This window comes from Tachypleus tridentatus, chromosome 2, assembly GCF_004210375.1.
Source record: "Tachypleus tridentatus isolate NWPU-2018 chromosome 2, ASM421037v1, whole genome shotgun sequence".
In the NCBI taxonomy this organism is placed as follows: domain Eukaryota; kingdom Metazoa; phylum Arthropoda; class Merostomata; order Xiphosura; family Limulidae; genus Tachypleus; species Tachypleus tridentatus.
In genome coordinates, this window is record NC_134826.1 from 80175050 (window position 1) to 80190086 (window position 15037).

Consider the following 15037-nt stretch of genomic DNA (forward strand, 5'->3'; position numbering starts at 1 on the left):
ACTGGCAAGATCTCTACTTAACTTTCTTGTTTCTTGTAAGACATACTTTAAGATACATGACATTTCTTCTCTACCTCGTTTTCTTCTTTTAACAGTACTAATTTCACCTACCACCTTTGAAGTCTTGTATATAGGTTCTAAAGAACAAGGAATCTTGAGTATTCTTGACATGCTAAATACTTTATTTCTATATACTTTTCAGGTCTTTGGTTTTGGGAGCATAATATGATTACCAGTATTTTTATGAAATTTATATAAGTATGTCATTTTATCATTGGTTGTATGACAACCAGTATTTTAATATCCAATTAAGTAAAAAATTAATCCTTAGTGTGGTAGATACAAATATACATGGGCTTTATGAGTAGGATTAAAATTGTAAGTTCACTCTTTAAATCTAATGGAACTAAGTTTAAGAAAGAATATTAAATTTCATTTTAAAAACTGTTAGACTAAATGGAACACAGAAATAGCCAGCTTCGGTGATGAAGTGAAGCAGCTCCATATTGAAGCTAGTGAGTCAGAAGCACGTAACAAAGAGTTTGTGAAAGCTTTGAAATCAGAACTAGGTAACGTACGCTCCAAATATGAAGACACTAAGAAAGTGATTGGTAGACTGGATGCTGAAAAACAAGAAAAGGAAAAGCTGTGTAATAGGTAAGTTTCAGGAAGGACACTGTTTCTGTAGGTATTTCACTCATAAATTGGAATAACTTAATCTATTTTGTAGCAATGTTTTTATGATACACTAAAATAATTTTTATTATTTGTTACTTTTAGCCTCGTGAGGCCAGAATATGCATGCCACAGACTTTTAAATAGTTACATCAAAAGGAAGTTCATCAATTGAATTTCAATAATGTCAAAGTTTTTTAATGAATTTATTTCTAGAATCTGAAATGTAAAACATTTTCACTCTTCACTTCTATGCCACATGATTCATTTGTCCATTTCTAATTTTGTTTTTTACTCTCATATGACTTTCTGAATGTCTAGGTTATTAGAAACATGTACTTCCTATATTGACAAGCCAGAATGTAGATCAGGAACCTTCAATATTTTTTGTACTGATATAAAACAATAGCATGGCAAGTCCCTACCCCGCCATTTTGTCTTTCAAAAGTTGGTGATAATTCTCTCTTGTGTTATTTTTGGATTATTTATAACCAGTGAAGAAACAACTTTTTATCTTCACCATTGTTTCATTTTGGTCTTTATAAGTTGATATTTGACCTTGGTTTCATTATGATCAAGGTTTTTTTTCTCACTCAGATTAATAAATCTAATTTTAAAATTATAACTTAGAAAACCAATTAAAGTACAGTAGTTTTGGAACATTCTGTTTTTGTATTTGATATACATTTTTTACATTCTTAAATGTATATTTGATAACATTTAATAATTCTGTGGAGAACCAACATAATATGAAAAAATGGCATAAAGGAAGTATGCTCTCCAGTAAATATTTCTGAAACATACCTTAGCTCTAATGTAAGCCTAAGTTTTTTGGTTTTTACATGTATTTATTGTTACATATCCTTTAAGTAAATCACCTAAAATGTAAAACTTAGAAACTTTTCACATTAGATAACAAGAACAAATAAAATATTAGATGAAAAATTTTCAAAAAACACTCCATAATTTGATCACAACTTTATCACGTTTTTTCTTAGTTCTGCTATAGTGAATTCTTTATCATGGTTTAAATGTCATTTTAAAGAAATACAATTAAATACAAGCAGATATGAAAAGGTTAGAAAACTGAGGTTTTTATGGTGAATAATTGTAATTATATGTTTTAATCTGCAGTGATTCTAGAAAGAAAAACAGTTGATTTTATGATGTATATAAATTACTTTGTATTGGTGCATTGATAATTTCACTGTAATTTGTGTTGCAGTATAAAAATAAGAAATAAAATATATATCATTTGTTTCACTGGCAATCACATGCACAAGTGCATCTTGTTGTATCTCAAAAGCAGGAAATCACAAAAAATTTAATATTTTTAGTCTTTTTTTTGTCTTTTTTATGAGGAATACATTTGAATCATGTGATGAATTATTACATAAGAAAACTTGTCAGTATGATTTACAAATATGTGAATTATAAAAAAATTTCTAGACAGCTGAATCAACAATAAAAGAAAAAATTAAAAAGAACTCGGAGACGCACTGAAACTATTTCTGTTGTAAAACTACAGAAATATTTTTATACAAGGTAAGGATATTTAGGACTAGTGGGTACAATTAGCTAGATGTTCTGTAATAGGAAAGTATTCAAATAATACAAAGATTTGTTTACATGTATCAGTAAATTTATTATTACTCTAACAGCAATTATTAGACAGAAACTGAGCTTGCCCTAAAATAATTGAAAAATACTGCCATATCAGCAGAGGCCTAAGTTGCAAGTGCAAGGTGAATTTATACTGACCAATGCTTCTGTTACTGGCATTATATGCCATTCTTACAGCTACATAATTGCTTCAGTAATAAAGTATCAATAATTGATTAAAGTAAGAATCTTAGACCTGACTGAATATATAAAGTGAAACATTTTGCTCTATAGTATTGAAAACAAAAAGTTGTATCACTTTCATGTTTTGCAATAGAGGGATAGACTAATGATTATTAATTTGGTTTGCCAAACAAAGAGCTTTCTAGCTATTTGTTTGACTAGCCAGACAAATGATTATTACCTTATACATAAAGCATTACTGAAAAAACTTTATTTTCATTCAGAAAGTTCCAAGAGTTATGTAAATAAGATATGGAAAGTGTGAGATAAAAAGTATTTTAATTTGATTATGGAAATCATCTCTCTCAGCAACTCAATGAAACCATTATAAATTCACAGACAAATCTTTAAAAGATCTGCTGTTTTATATACAAATGACATGTTTACTACAAGCTTGCTAAATTTCTTGAAGACACATCTAATCACTTCAGAATTATAGTAAAACTACTACGAATAATTTCGTAGGATTAGTTGACAGGATTAGTCAACAAGATTTGGCATAAACAATGTTAAATAGACTTAGAAATATTAGCTTTAAGCCAATAATAAATTTTGAGCCTTTAAGATACTATCAATATGTATATCACTTTTATAGATGTTTTCATAAAAGTAAGATAACACAGCTCATAAACTCCTTCGAATATCAATTTTTTTTTCTTTTACTAAACTTGAGATATTTCAAACTACATCTACAATGGAAATTTCTTGTTACATGTTTCTGTATTACAATAATGTTCAAAAGTTTAGAAAATGCATGTGGTTTATCACAATTTCAATTAAATATAATTTTGATATGAATTACATTAACAGTGTTATCAAGGAAAGGAATCTTTTGTAATAATTGACTAGTCTCTAAAGCCACTGAAGCAGTATGCTGTTGGTAGTGGTAGGACAATAGAATTTTAGGTTGTATATACATAAATAGTAAATACAAGTCTAAGGAGGTTATAATTTCATTGTACAGGTCACTGGTTAGGCCACATTTAGAATATTGTGTTCAGTCTTGAGCTTCTTACCTTAGGAAAGACACTGACTTGTTGAAAAGTGTTCAGAAATTAGTGCCTGGAATGGAGGGATTATTGTACAAGGAAAGTGGAAATCTCTCAAATTGTTTTCTCTTAAAAAAAAAAAAAAAAAAGAGCTGGGGATTCTGATTGAAGTGTTTAAGATTGTAAAGGGAATTAATAGTTTTCATGCATCATCTATTTCCATATGTAATAATGTATATAGTAAGATTAAGGGGCAAAGATATAAATTTTGGCAGGGTATGAGTCATTTTCAACTAAGAAAGTTTTGTTTTTCTACCTGGGTAGTTAGCCTTTGGAATGGGTTCCCTTTGGATGTTGTAATGCAGAAAATTTAAGTATGTTTAAGGAAAGGTTCATAACTATATAAATGATAAGGGCTGGCATTAAGATTTTTAACCATTTTAATTTTGGTTAGAGGATGGCACAGCTGAATTGGTCCCATGTTGTTCCAAGGATGGATAACTATCTAGTAACATTGTAAGTTATGCAGTGCCAAAGGATAAAATGCATGAAATGGAACTTTCATTGTTTGTAATGGAAGCAAACTATTTAGAACAGCTATGTAAACCAGACATACACCAAACCAATCTGTGGTATTGCTTTCATTCACAAAGTAAAGGTTATAGCAGTGAAAGACTGCTCTCGATCAACAAAAACATTCAATCAAATACCTTTTAATTCTGCAACTGCAGCTCCAATGGACAAATAAATGACTTTATTTTCTATAACAGTAACAAACTAGAACAATGTCCATGTATGGTGGAGTTTCTTTGGAAAATTAGTCAAGATGTTTGGCTTAAGATTGATCTTACTGTAATTTTTACAAATTTGTTGTGGTGGAAATTGTGACTTCAAGAAATAGTGCAAAATCATGACCAACATAGGAGGTATTACTACTAAGGGCATAAATGATGTAAAGCATTGTTAACCATTTGTACTATTGTGACCAGTTTTAAAGTATTGTCTTAAACCTCAAAATGAATTTTTATTTTCATCAGGTACAGTGAGCAGATTGATGTATATAAAGCATATACATCAGAAATGAAAAAGCAAGTAAATGAACTTCAGAAGTCTCTTGAGAATCAAAAGCAAGAGAAAAAAAGAACTGTTGCTGCTCTTCAGTCAGATCTTAAAGATGCCCATGAAAAAATTGTAACTCTTCAAGAAAACATTGAACAACACAAAGCTCTCCTGAACCATGAGAAAGAACAAGTAAATATTTTGAAAAAAATTAATACTATGCTGTTATTTAAGGAAGTGAATGTTGTACTGTCACTAATATAAATAAGTTGTGTTTATTCTTGAATATTAAATCATAGTGGTAAATGAGTATTCCATGCTGTTCTATCTTCTGTTAGTTTACTATATGCTATTTCAGTTAGCCTGTTCCTAAGGGTGGGTAGATTACTGATTTTGTGTACACCCTTATGCAAATTAATTGAAACAAATGGTCATTTTACAATATTTTCACCATGGCGGCCTGTGTAGGCTCATTGGACCAGCTGATTTCCTTTAATAGTCATTTTTCCACACAGACGGCATCATTAGCTGTGTTTTGCAGTACGGTCGAATCTATTTTTGGGATATATAATGAAATTTTGAGGAATATTGCGTCATTCGAAATTGCATTAGAAGGGCAAGGAGACCAGTCAAAAAACTACTTCTTACGAACTCAATGAAGAAAAAACGGTATCAGTGGGGTCTGAAATACAAGAACTGGATGCAAGAAAAATGGAGGAAGGTGTTATTCAGTGATGAGACTCATTTCTTCATACAGGGTTAAAGAAGTCTGCATGTTTGCAGATCTCCAGGTGAGGAACTTTGAGAATCTCACATCAATCAGTTCGTAAAATGTCCCTTGAAGAAGATGTTTTGGGGCTTTTTCAGCTACTATGGCGTCTGAGGCTTACATATCGTAGAAGGTATGATGCGAGGACCACAGTACATCGAAGTTTTGCAGAGAAGAGTCATTCCAGAATTGAAAAAGAGATATCCAGATGGATCTTGCATTTTTCAGCAAGATCTGGCTCTGTGCCACACATCGAAACTTGTGAAGAATTTTATGACTATAACGTGAATAAAGGTGCTGGACTGGCCTGGAAACTCTCTGGACTTAAATCCTATTGAGAATCTTTGGGTGATTTGTAAAGAAAGACGTCGGGGAAAAGATTGTACTATGAAAGATAAGGTAATTGAGGCCAAAATTGAGGTGTGGTACCGCAATCCAAAAATTAGTAAAGATTACAATCAACTCGTGGACTTAATGCCAAAGCGGATTAATGATCTTCTGAAAAATAAAGGAGGTCATATCATGTATTAATTTGCGAGTAATTTTTGGATTCTCAGAAATAAAATGCAAAAATTTGAAAAAATCGTAATTTTCCGTCTTGTTTCAATTAATTTGCACAAAGGTTTAAGTTCATCGGTGCATTTCCCATGTAAATAAATTCTAAACTGGAAACCAAACACTACAGTAAACAATGTAATATAATACATCATTTGACAGTTTAGAATTTTGGCTTTCTGTTAGTTATAAATAATATAGTGTAGTAAACATCAGAAATTTGTGAGAGTGCTCTTACTTAGTTTATGGCTCTGTAAACAAGTAAGATTAAAATTTATGAAAAATTATATTTTACTGGAGTAATATCTGTATTATAATGATGAATTTACATTACCTTCTGTACTTAGAAAAGTGAGAAATAAACTGAGAGGAGGGAACACACAGAGAGAAAATGTTATTTTCATACTAAGGAAGATTGAAAATTTTTTAAAATATGTCCTAAGAAAATGAAGAACTTAAAGTTTATATAATAAAAAATTTGATATATTAAGTATGTTTTTATGTATCTTTTATTTGTATATCATGAAAATTAAGTTATTTAATTAAATTTTTGATGTAAGTCTGTACAAAATTGTAACATCCACACTTTGGCTTGCCTGTAATGAGTGTTAAAGGACATGGAATTTTCCTTAAATCAAAGGACATGCAACCAAAAGGGAGAGCCAGTTATTGAAGAGAGACAGCTGACTGAGAAAATTTGGTTTAGAAGTTGTCTTCTAAATTTCAGGCTTTTGCCACTGCTCTGAATGTCCATGACTTCTTTCCCATTTCTGCTGCAGATCCAAATAGGAGAATGACAAATTCTGTTTCACCCATAGCTACTAATTGTGTTCTCCTTCTGATCTCATGATAACTTTGAGGTAGCATGGTATCAGGTGAATGAGGTTGTCTGTATAGGACTTCCAGGCCTTTGCCAGTCAGAGTAGCCCAGGTCTAACTTTGGTAAAAGAGACTTAAGAGATACTGAAGGTGACATTGAGCATTTTGTGACAGGACCTGTCTCACTAGCACTAAATGGTAACATAAGTGGACCATAAAGCAGTGGTGAGTCTCTGTGAACCATGAAATATACTGCTAAGGCAACAATGGGTCAAACTAAGAATGTTGCAGTAGATGGTGAAGTGTACAAAGAGATGTAGAAAACAGTTTGCCTAATTGTAACAACTATTGTTGTAATAGTGGCTTTACAGTATACAATGAGAAGAGGTAATAATTGTTTTTCTTCATAAAAAAACTATACATTGGGCTATCCTTGTCCTTTCTACTGCTTGTTATCAAACTCCATATTTTAACATTGTTAGTCCTTGAACTTGCTGTTAACCCACCAAGGGCCAGAAGCTGTTCACAAATTTAAAAAAAAATTTAAACCATCTGTCAATGTACCTCATGTTAGACAACTACTAAGCATGACCACTAATGTCTGCTGGCTCATCAAGCTGTGATCCAGATTTTCCACTTGATTTTGTTTTTCCTTTGACATTGATGACATGGTTGGTGATATTGAAACAACTGTTTGTCTCTAAACGTAACATTACACTGACAGTTTTATTGCATGCTGGTAAAATTAAAGATTCCTTAACTATAGGTGGAGTTTTTGTCTCACAAAAACTCAGTGACCAAAAAACCTGTTTCCAGCACTTTATCTGATACTGTTACACAGTCTTTCATCATTCATACTAGTTTTTCATTTTGATCACTAAAACACTCAAAAATATTTTTACTTGTAATGAAGAAATAGTTTCATTGCTAAAATGTTTTGTTTTTGATGTTTTGCAGTGTTCTTGATTTTACCTTTAAAGTTTTTCTGTCTTGATTTTACTCTTCTGAGTAATGATTGGTTTATTAAAGGATTGTGAAATCTGTGTTTTCAGGGGGTGAAAAATTCAATACACCCCTTGGTTTAGTGTGAGCTTAAAGTTTGTTGGTTTTAAAGTTAAGATTAATTGTTGGCTTGAGGACAAGTATGATGTAGAGAAGAGAGGTGTTACATCTCCACCATCACCTCAAATACACTACTTCCCAAGTTTGACTGACCTCAGTCAGTCATGTGAGTGTCAGTAATTCTTACAGCCTTACCTTTGTTTAAATAATATCATACAGTCCTGTCTTCTTATATTAGATAAGAATTCATTCTGTATTTGTAATTTACTCTGTATGTGTGCAGGTTTTGTGTGATGCATGGCAGTGAAAATTATTAATTTTGTTCTTGCTGCCTTTCATATTTTCAAGGGGGTAATACTTTTGGTGTCCACAGGCAGTATTGTTGCATGAATGTACTTTGTGCAAGGATGTTGACAGCAGTGTCCTTCAGTTGATATCATGTGGCATATCTTGGACTAACTTGGGGGAGGGGTTCCAACCCACAAAGCTGGAGACAGCAAATTCTAAAAAAATGTAGTACATGAAGAATGGAACTTATTCCTAAACAGATTTGTTTTAGAAAATAGACGTTTTAGCCAGAATGTGACATTTCATTTGGCCTTTACAAATCTAACCCCATGTACTGCTCATTTCATCATATGTACTTCCTTTCATAGAACCACTGTAGATACAGAAAGTTCTAGTTGAAGAAAATAGTTCACTATTCATGTACATATGTGTATAATGTTAAATTATAATTTTTACATTGTTTATAATTATCTAGTCTTTTAAAGCAAATTTTACAAATTTGAACAAATGTTGTTAGAAACATCTTGTTTCATCAAAACTTTGAAACAGTCTGTATATCAGATGCAGTGTCAATAGCAACAAAACAAAATTAATACAGTGGTTGTACACTTGGTGAATAAGGTTCCTTTGGGTGTTTAAGTAACACTGGCTTCTTTTTCTGGACTACATATTAATCTGGAACAATTTGAGGTTCATGTGCACCAAATCATTATTCCATTTTTTTTCCCATCCTACTATGTAAATATGTTTTAAGGCATTATATTTTATAAATTTTAGTTCTCAAATTTCAACTAAAATATTTAAACAAATTCTAAATTTTCATGACACTTTGTGACATATTTGACATTTTCTGTTTTCTAACCACCCCTTATGAGTTTAACATAAACTAAACATGTATAGTATAAATACAGTACACCTAAAGAATAAGCCAAATGTGTGTGTATTAACATTCAGTTTTTATTTATTGCTATACAAGTAACCAAAATGTAAAAGTTAAACTGGGTTAAATAAGAAAATATAAATGAAAAAAGTAATAGAAAATTAAAATAGTTTTCAGTAAGGTTTACACACAAGTTGCTCTTTAGTTTACACAGTTGGTTTTAAAACATCATTAAACCTAGGTCCTTTGAGCTAACTCAACTTTAACATTAACATTATCTGTGCAAGATTAATTTTGTCAGTCTGGCTGATTACTAAATCCTCACCTAACTCATTACACATACAATTATGTAAAGTTCTCATTTAGGTTGCAACTGATATTAGAATTGTGATTCTATGACAAGAACTGAAAGATCATTTATGACTGCTTACGTTATACTTGCATCAAATATATGCATGTAGTGTGAAAAACTGATTTCCAAGATTTTGCTGCTGCAATTTTGACTTAAAATGAACAGTTATATAGATAACACTAATTGTTATGGCCTCAACATGATCAATTACCATGGTAGTGCTGGTAGTTTTGGGCAAATATTACATTTTTTTTTGACATTCTGTAACATGGGGTCAGCTGTATCAGAAGAAGATTCAGAAAAAGTGATTATCCCATGTCAATAAAGCAAGTCTACACAATGTGTTTTAGTCAAGTCCATTTCAGTAAAAATTGTTTATTTCATATTTCACTTGGTGTTTCAATCTCATTACATCTTTCACTGTCATAACTCAGTTATTCAGATACATAGCATTTCCTAGTAGGTATCTTAACTGAATCCTTTGTTATTAAGTAGACCTGTTTCATTGCTCTAAAGTTAAGTCAGTTTTACCTGAATTTACCATAATATTTATTTATTTTTATTGTTTAAAATGTTAGATTACGTGACTCAATCAAAGTTTAGTAACAAAAATTGATACACTCACTGGAAAAGAGCCTTGATTAATATATTTACTTTCTTAATGTTGATGCATTTTTATAGCAATTAACATTTGATAATCTTCATAACTGACTTGTTATCCCAAAAGGAGAATAGACTTAATGTATATGGCAGAAAAAAAATTTGCATACATGCTGTGAAGACTAAATGGTAAGATTTTATCTTGTAAGACCTGAAACGTGAAATTTTCTTTCAGAGAGTTTATATAAGATCTAAACAGTTTTATGTGCTGTAAAACATTAAATTTTATCTTTAATTTACTTAAAATCTAATTTTGAGGCTAAGTATTATAAAATATTGAACTATATCTAAATACATTATTTTGTGATATCACTTAAACTCCTTGTATAAACTTTTTGTAATTATTAGAATTTGTTTTTCTTTGTGGTCTCTTATCAGCAAGTAATTTTCCCATCAATTTAATGAACACCGTGGACTTGCAATAGAAACTTGAAACTGATGCACTAACAGCATAATACAATTTAGAATTTCATCTGTTTGTGGAGAAACATTGTCAGATGAGAAAACATTTTTGAGTTATTAAGGTGGATTATTATAATTCCAAAGATTTTATTGTCTGACTTTAAGAAGAAAATTCAAAAAGAGGCTTCTTGAAATTTGTTAAGAAATGACACCTTTTGATGTTATCTTTTTTATATATCTTAGTTTATAATTTATTCTTGTACAGAATAAATTACTTGAAGTACAACTTCAGTATGCCAGTTCAGAAATAAGAAAACTTCAAAAAGAAAGGAATTATAGTGATGAAAGTTTGCCTCAAATGCAGAACAAGGTTAAACTTGCCTCATCACAGCCTCAGCCATGTGTTGGTAACACTGTACAACATTTGATTTCTTCTGCACACAATGTGACTATGATGTTACCACATGAAGCAGTGGATAATATTTTCAATGTTGGTAAGACTGGATTTTAATTTAAGGTCTAAACACACACAGTGTTATAGATACATATGTAAATATAAACATACCTAGTATTAAAAACCAAAAATATTTGGCTAGTTTATATGCCTTATTGAAAAATTATTGTTAAGAAAATTATGTAAGAGTAGAATAATGAGCTAACTTTGAGTAGCAAAAAAGAAAGAAAAAAATTGGATTGCTAATGTAATATGAGAATTAGCAAATAAAACCTAAACTAAGTTAATGGTATTTACATATGCAAACAAGTTAAAGTACAAAGACCACAGAACTTCAGATATTTCGGTACACTACATATAATTGATTATGAATAGAGTGTGACACCACCTCTATTGTAACCAGTACCCTCTGTATTAGTTGCACCTGTTAATCACTTCTTGATTGGTAGTTTTACTGTTTCAACATGTTGGTTTTCATGCATGAACTTCTGAATATTTTAATTTAGTTCATTGAATTTTCAAGATACCATTATCTTCATTGGGCTTTTAATCCTTTCACAAAAGGTTTTGTATAAAATACGAAAGTTTGTATACTCATTTGCATATGTTAAGTATTTATACTATAACTTTTATTGTTCAGTGTGTATCTTCACAAAATTTGATAAACTTTTAGTAATGATTGATTCCAGGTCTTTTATACATACAAATTCAGATATTTTTAATGAGGTATTTTTGCTAAAGATTTGTTTGAGTATATCAAATCTATTTTACTAGCCTGAGTGTGAATGATTTTGATCTCCTGATTAAAAACTATTCTTCATCACACACTTTTCAGTTATTATTTGTGCAATTTCTGAAACTTCTAAATAGATTTTAAACTTGTTTTCAGTAAGACTTTATTGTTTGTGTTGTTTCCCCTACCATAACTATAGGGTAATCTGTCAATTTGACTGGCATGGTAACAACCATAAAATTTAGGAAATAAATATAAATTAATTTTTTGTTGTAGAAAAATTGAAAGAATGAAAACATTATTACACAAAAACATATGTTTAGTCTTATTAACTTAAATCTCATAACATTATGCATTCAAATATATATTTATTTTTATTCCTTTCAGTTATGCCTGGTTAACAAAACAGAAGTTACAATGCTGTGGTTTTATACCACTGGATATGATTAGACCTTTGGTCTTCACAAAGAGACCTGTCTTGGCAGAGTTTTAGTGGACTAGTATTTAGTTAGAAAAGAAAAAGCATATATAGATTATTACTATTTACAAACAAGTTAGTAAACTTATTGTTCTCAAAACATAGAACAGTAACAAAGAAGTAAATAAAACAATTATCTTTTCTTGTTATGATATTTGTACATGGTTGCTGCTACTTGTAGTTTGCTGAGCCTTAAGAAACTTTGCATGTGGTGAATGTGAAACTTTTTTTTTAGGTTTTAAGTGTGCATTTGAATAACCAAGAATCATAAATTATCATATCAGCACCACAGAATTTCATTATAATTTATTAAGGTAAGAAACTAAGCTGTATTTCAGTCCAAAAAAGTATATTTTGAGCAGACTAAAGGCACAACCTACCTCCTTGAAACCTTTTTTCAAAAGAATGAGATGTATTTTCCATTTTTCAATGTACCAAACTTGCATATATGTTCCAATCTCCTGTCCTATCTATATTGTTTTTGTGTTGTACATTTGCTGTTTATTGTTCTATCATTCATATGTTCTCTTCTTTCTTGACTGTTTCTTTTTAACCAAAACTTTGGCTGCCTATGAGGATTTATTCTGCTTTCACTCCCATTTCCAATCTTTGACTGTTCAGGACCTGAGTGCCTCTTATGCTCAGTTAGGGTCCTTTGGTGGTACCTTTCTTATCTACATCGTTTCTATCATCCTCCACTATCCTACCACCTCTGCCTTGCATCTCTCTCCCTGATTGAAATCTGAGTGTTGTTCTTCATTTGAACCTTTATCATTTTGGTCATTACATCATATTTTTTTTAAGTCCTTGTTCCTATTGTTGTTGGTGTATGGCCAGTGTCATTCTAATATTTTTGAATTTGATGTCTGCTGTATATTGTTCTATCATTCATGTATTTCCAAAACTAGAAAGTGGTGAGAAGGGCAACTAATTTTGATTCAGTACAAAAGCAAGATCTTAACAAATAAGAAATATAGGAGGTTCTAATTTTATATTCTGACATTAATATCAGTAATTTGAGTTCCTAATTCATGTGACACTATAGACTTTGTATTTGGCATTAAAAATTTTTCATTTGAAAAACAGTGCTATATTCAACATACCACAAAACAAATAAAAATTGATGTTTAAATATTTTTCATTATTTACTTTTAAATTTAGAAGTTGAATAATGTATAATACTAAAACTTGAATTATAATCTACAGTTTGATACCTAACTTACAGATGTAAATTCATAAAATAGTAGAGTAAAATTATGAATGCAAGTTGACAAATGAGATGACATGGTCTTTGACCAATGGAGCTTTGTTTTGAATCCTGTGGAGGGCTACTCTTACTCTTTCCTTTCTATTACTGACAGACTTTTTCTGATGAAAGGATGGGATCAATACTGCTGAGAGGATTTCCCTTCCTCTCTCTCGTCCATGTGGTCTTTTTTTTTTGTCTTTTTTTTTTAACCAATATTTCCCTCCCAGTTGGGTGGAGAATCTTGACAGTCATGAAGTATCAGGATGGTATTCTCATACAGAATCTGCTGTCCATGTCAATATCTTTGTGTATAATAGCCTGTTTTTTACTTCCTGCTATCTCTTTGGGGATGGGAGATAATGATGAATTTGAACAATTTGAAGGTGATGTCCTATATCTACAAACAAGGAGGCACCTATTGAGGGGCCTTTGTCTTCAAACATTGCATCTCCTTTATTGGCCCCACTGCTATCACATTACTTTGCTGACATGCCATGAATCTGGTCACTGATCAGTTATGAAGACTTTACAATATCATAACAGTTGAATGACCTTTGATTCCAAACATTTCTCAGAATCTTTATGCTTATTAGGGCATCCTTGATTGAGATGCATTTGATCTTTTCTCAGTACAAAACTTCCCCTATTTTTGGTCACCTGTTCCTCATCTAAAGATGGGTGCACTCAGCCAGAATTGGACTGATTGTTATCTATATGCTTATGCTCCTGTTCAACTTCTTTGTTACATCTTAATAGTTCAGACCATTCCATCTTGGGTTCTGTTAGTAGCCCCATATTGACCATCCAAAACATGGTTTCCACTTCTACAACAGTTAATGGCATTAACACTTGTTCTTCTCCTACACTCCATTTGCCTGACTCCAGCATGTGTCCTCCTTTCCAACCTGCACTCCATTGCCACACAAGGCTTTTGTCCAGTCTCTCACCAATCAGTCTGGATTTTCCAGGTATGTTGCTCTTTGATTTTCCTTTCTGTTTGACCATCCTGATTGTCAAATTTATCAGCAAAAGTGGATTACATACTGCTCTTAGTCTTAACACCAGGGTTACCATCATTCTCACCATCCATTCCTCCCTTGCCATTATTTTAACTAGGGTTTATGATGGGGATTTTTCAGTTTCTTCTGTTATGAGTTACTGGGTGGCTTTATCTTCTACCTTTTGATTTACCAAACTTGCATTTGTGTTCCAGTCTCCTGTCTATATTATTTTGTTCATTCTCCATTCTGCTCTCACTCCTGCTCTGCTTCTCTCCCTGATTGGAACCTCAATACTGTCCTTCATCCTCTTACTCATCTTACATTTGAATCTTTATCATCTTGCTTGTTGTATCGCATTTTGTTGAAGTCCTTTCCATTTTTGCAGTCGACATTTACCATATATTTTTCAGTCATTTATGTGTTCTCTTTTTCAACCATTACTTTCTACCCAAGACTTTGACTGTCTGGGAGGATAATTATGCTTTCATCCACATTTCTCATCTTTATGACAGTTCAGATCCACACTGCCTCCTTTGTTCAGTCAGGGCTCTTTGATGATATATGGCATGCACTGCTCCCTTCCATGCTCTCAGTGTCTATTTGTTTATTCACTGGGCTCCTGGCATTTCACATGGTTGGATTCACCGGGTAATATGCCTTTCATATTCTTCCCTTTCTCCAGGTGATAGTTGTCTTTTTTGTATCTTTTTCTGACTGTCCATAGCTGTCCTTTTCTGTGTTCTTTTGGAGGATGTCATCTGTGTGGA

The 15037-nt window shown here is 31.6% G+C and overlaps 1 protein-coding gene across 1 annotated transcript in view; it reads left to right on the top strand.

Annotated features, from left to right (window-relative positions):
- The window catches only part of LOC143245539 (uncharacterized), a 45516-nt gene that overhangs the window by 8320 nt on the left and 22159 nt on the right, over positions 1-15037 (top strand). The window contains exons 3-5 of the mRNA XM_076491903.1: positions 452-657; positions 4547-4760; positions 10621-10849. Of these exons, the coding sequence (XP_076348018.1) occupies positions 452-657; positions 4547-4760; positions 10621-10849 (649 nt within the window). The remainder of the gene's footprint in view (positions 1-451; positions 658-4546; positions 4761-10620; positions 10850-15037) is intronic.